This window comes from Limulus polyphemus, unplaced genomic scaffold (assembly GCF_000517525.1).
Source record: "Limulus polyphemus unplaced genomic scaffold, Limulus_polyphemus-2.1.2 Scaffold1059, whole genome shotgun sequence".
Lineage (NCBI taxonomy): Eukaryota > Metazoa > Arthropoda > Merostomata > Xiphosura > Limulidae > Limulus > Limulus polyphemus.
The window spans coordinates 44,367-49,643 of NW_013666669.1; the positions used below are offsets into that span (position 1 = coordinate 44,367).

The 5,277-nt window shown below is 30.7% G+C and overlaps 1 protein-coding gene across 1 annotated transcript in view; it reads right to left on the minus strand.

Moving 5' to 3' along the window:
• Positions 1-5,277, minus strand: part of LOC106461921 (organic cation transporter protein-like) — a 40,660-nt gene that overhangs the window by 1,448 nt on the left and 33,935 nt on the right. Inside the window, exons 7-10 of the mRNA XM_022389021.1 lie at positions 3,296-3,390; positions 2,910-3,124; positions 1,152-1,333; positions 493-632 (exon numbers count right to left, since the gene is read on the minus strand). Of these exons, the coding sequence (XP_022244729.1) occupies positions 493-632; positions 1,152-1,333; positions 2,910-3,124; positions 3,296-3,390 (632 nt within the window). The remainder of the gene's footprint in view (positions 1-492; positions 633-1,151; positions 1,334-2,909; positions 3,125-3,295; positions 3,391-5,277) is intronic.

The window sequence follows — 5,277 nt, forward strand, 5'->3', positions numbered from 1 at the left end:
TGAAAAATTTAATTTTTTTCTGAAAAAGGTGGTGTCTATTTACTTGTGACCATGATGTGTATGTATTTTGCTTTTTTTAATATTTTAAACAGAATAAGTTAGAAGCATAAATACTGCTTATTCTTAAAAATCCTACATAGATGTAGGATAACTGTGTAAATAAAAGACATTTCAAAACACTATAAGCACCATCACTATATGAAGCCTAGTCTTATTCTTTTGATTTGTCTTTTTACAAACTGTTGACGGGTAGAATTCTCCAAAACTGGTATAACTCTGTGACAAATGGTAAACTGAATGATAGATTAGGCTTCACATTAATCAATTTTTAAATATCACTTTGGGTTTTCTAACAAGCTTGGTTCCTAAGAAATATATTAAAGTATTTCAATATTAAGCTGCTTTTGTTAACCATCATTGTTACACAATTCTATAAAACTAAATGATAAATTAATAGAAGTTGGTGTATAATTATAAGAAATATGGACATACAAGCCAAATATTTCTCCTTCTTCCAGAGTATCAGGCAGTATTTTCTTGTGGGTCTCAGGAAGCCATAAGACCATTAGACCACTAACAACAGACATGGTCCCAAACATGGCAAATGGAAGGTCCTTGTGTGTGGCTCTTCCCTGGAAAAGTTTAATAGGTAAATTAAAACTAGAATTAAAGCTAACATTACATTTAGCCTTAAAAAAAATCAAACGAAACATCAAGTTATAACGTTGATAAAAGTGTAATTTTTAAGCCAACTCCTACATATACCTTTCACAATCTGATAGCTCTGGTTTAGCCACTTAAACAGACTGAAAGAAAAAAGTGTTAATGTTTATCTTCTCTGAGTGGATTAATCAATGTTACTATGTATAATTCCTACTGAAGTATTTATAGTTATCATGTAGAAAGTACAGGATAACTTGAGATATTGACATGTTTGTATTTGTACCATGAACAAAATGCAGGATAACTTGACATAATTGAAATGTTCATATTTATATCATGTAGAAAATGGAGGACAGAAGCATAAGGTGATAGCTGAAAGTGTTTGTTTTCTAGTGCAACACGAAAGATAAAAAGTGTTTATGCTTATTTTTAACAACTTCATATACTGGTGTAACTTATCAAAAGTGATCTTCTCATTTACTACTTACCAACTCTTTGACGAAAGGAGCAATCATGGAACCAACACGAGCACAAGTAGAACTAGACCCTACACCAACATTCCGAACCACGGTCGGGAAGACCTCGGCAGAGAACACATAGATGATGCCAAATGAAGCAGTGATGCAAAATTTTCCAACCATGGCCAAAGTGATTCGTAACCATAATAGCTCTAAGAATGCATAAATAATGGTTAAATGCTACAACTTATGGTAGTAGCCACAGCAACATCTGAGAATTGTTATACTGAATACAATAAGATACAATTCACAGAATATTTCTATATATTTCTATGTAGTGGTCAACACATATGATAAAGCTTTTAGCCATCCAGTTTAGTAATGATATAAATCACAGTGGTCAGCAAATGTAGTAGAATACTAATGCTAATGGCTCAGTAATTGCATTAAGTTTAATTGTCAACAAATATAATAAAAGCTCATTTCTAATGATTTGCACTTTACACAAAAACTTCCGATAAGAAGTGATTATGATCCTTGTATTGCATAATTATTAAATATAAATTAAGTATTATACAAAAACATATCACAAATCACTACTCTAAATACAACTTGTGTTAGAATGCAAAACATATCACAAATCACTACTCTAAATACAACTTGTGTTAGAAAGCAAAACATATCAAAGTGTATTACATTCTAACCAAAAGTACTTGCTTAATCTTCTCAAGTAGGGATGTTAGCTTTAGATTAGAATTAAGATAGAGTCTGAAAGTATGCAACATGATCTTACAAGCATGTAACATTAAACAATTGAATAACAAGAATTCCTTTTATGTAATCCTCTATAATTGTTGTTCAATTTAAGATAAAGCTGTTGAAGGTTGTAATTGTAACTAATTATATCTTTCTATTTATCTCTAATCTAAACTACTAAAATTGAATTAATAACAACAGTACAAATTAATTGTTAATGAAAAGTGAGATTGAGCTTCTTACATAAGCAGATGTATAAGAAATCATAGCAGTAAAGGACAGAACGGTCACAACTGGCAGGTAGAAAATAAGTTATACCTAAGACATTAGAATTCACTGATATACATTGTCCTGGTGTTAAATCAGGTATATCAAACATAAGAACTCATTGACATGCACCATCTCAAGGGCAGAGATGAGTAAAAGTAGCACACCAAACATTATCCAGAGGGTAGAGACAGAAAAAGTACCATACCAAGTACATGAATATTTGTAGACACAGACATTTGTAATGTACCAAAGGTGAAATAAACATTTTGAAAGTAAAAAATAATGAAAATAGTGGATAAAATTCACGTTAGTGCTTATATTTTGACAATGGTTTGAGCCTAAGCCTTTTAACATGTATTGTCATGTGTAGACACTATTTAATGCCTACACCCAAAATTCATTTTACAGTACATCTATTGCTTTACTATTTTAGAAGTTTGTTTGATTTTTATAATAATTGAACATTTTGCTTTTTATTTAAAATAAACAGCCAAGCACTCATATTTGTAAAGAATCCTGGAAGAGAAGATGGAGATAAAACAAACACACCTTCAATCATGAACATATTCTATTATAAGGGTATTGTGTAGAAAACACTTCTGCACCATCAGACCTAAGTTGCCCTAGATGTAGGGTAAGGGAAAATAACAAATATTAAATGAGTTGTATGTCTTTCTGAAGAAAAGAAGCAATTTAAAAAATAACTTACATAGTTTCATATCAAAGTAATTTAGTTTTATTTTTGATACCAATAATTATTACCATGGGTAAATGGAATGGTCAAGAGGCAAGACAATCCTCCTGCTATCATCAGTGCCATCTGAGGAATTCTTCTCCCAAACCACTTGATAATACCAATAGCAAAGATGTAAGCAGGAAACTCTACTGCTCCAGCAATGAAAAAGTTTATAAAGGGGTCTCCCCCCAGATCATTGGTGTTCAGAGAAAGACCAAAATAGATGAATGAATTTACAAACCTGTAAAATACAAATTAAGTTCAAGACATGTAAAATAGCAAGACAATTCACATTAGAAATTTACTTTCACATATATACATTTCTGTATGTTACATACACAGTTTAATAAGTACCTATGGTGTTCAGAATAGATTAAAAACATCCAGTTTCCAACAAGAAATATAATCATACCAACAGAAAAACAAATTGAGACTTTTCCTCCGCATGCATGGTGTCTTGAGAAGGTCGAACACCGTGGCACGCTTCTTCTCTTGGTGCCCCTCTTCCTGTGAAAGTGGAATGAATGTTTGGGTATTTTTTTTCTTAATCAAACTCTCATTAATGTGTAGCTTGCCAACCTCAATCGTGGCTGTGGTCAGACCACGTGGGAAAAATGCTGTGGAAGAAGTAAGCTAAGACTTTGATGTGAATGCATCTCTTTATAAAACATGTTAAATTAGATGTAACAATCTTCTTTTAGTAAAACTTTAGGCAGAGTAAGATGCAATGGACAGGACATTAATAGACTGCATCCACCTGTTGATTTAAGTTAGCAGTTTAAAATGGCTACAATCAACAGGCAGATACAGTAAATCCACAGCAAGTTAGTGAGTGACTCCTTAAACTTTAAATGTAATTCATCATTAGCCTTGGCAATAATTTCAAAATCATCTAATGCACGTTGGATAATGCTTGACTCCTTTTGCAATCTTAAATCTAGGTGTTATTTAATTCTAGATTCTAATGTTCTCATTTTAGAACCTATACACCTAAAGTTACATCTTGGACATCTAAACTGATAAAAATTATTATATTTCAGCAATTTTTGTCTTTCATCTTTTACTTGAAAGATATTTTTATTTCTACATATCAGTTTTAACATAAAGATTAGATATATTTGCATTAGCAACAAATTATTTGTGTGTAACATGTGATCAAACTGGTGTAAAAATACAAAATAAGACCAAATTTTTACAATGCATTCTAACATGAAATTTCTCCCGAAAAAGCAATGCATCCAAATAAAAATCTCTCCGTGATGAAGTCATAAACTGAAGTGCAGAAACTTTGTAATTCAAGTAAGAAATGTGACAAGCTACACAAGGTTAAAATAAAGAACAGTAAAACTGTGATCCACTAAATCAAAAGACTGAACACCAAAAAGGTTATGACATTTTTCAACTGTAAATGCATATGAAAATAAACACCAAATACTTTTGGTAAGTATCTGTAACATATCAGCACATTTTTTCATGACACTAAACTTCCATTATGATCAAAGCTAATTTTAGGGAACTTAAAATAGCCGCAAAACTATGTTGCCCTTAAAAGAGATGCAAGTCCTTTTACTAGAAAAACTGTTCAGTTTTTAGAAAGGAAATAGTATTTAATTTATATTCCACTAACATCTGACTTTAAATGCAAATGAATGAATTGTCTAACCAGCTCAAAATTCCAAAAAAATAGTTTAATAGAATTTATTCATGCCTTACCATTTCCAGATGTGATGCTAACACATTAATTGACTGTTTAATCTTTCTCACTATCAAAAATTATAAAAGAAAACCTTATCACTATGTGTCAGTAAATAATATTAAAAATATAATGACACATAATGAAACCCACTACGAAAATAAAAAGCTGATTAATTTAACTTGAATCATATTAAACATTCATGTGGTGTCAGTAGCATGAAATCACACACACTTTGGTAGTGTGGAAAACTTTTATTTCACTATAAAAATTGTCATGCATTGAAAACACCCAAAAACAAACATTTCAAGTTACGATATTATTTTAACAATGAAGGATGTTCCTAAGAAAGCATAATAGCATTTAACACGAGTACAAGTGATCATAATATAAGTTTCATGTAGTAAATATTTAAAACACTGCTGTCCAGAAACAAAATTTTTTATAGTACACATCAATCTCAAGAATTCACTTCTTTTACACTAACAAGAAATCTAATATAAGAAAATTACATTTGATTTTCATTAAAACAATCTAACCAATCACAAAAATCATCTCAGCAAAATGTTCTTATCTTTTTTTGATTAGTTCTGTCACAAGTTTTCAACATTTAGTGTTATCTTTTGTTCACTCCTACTCATATTTGTATATATATATATATATATGTATGTATGTATGTGTGTATGTATGTGTGTGTGTGT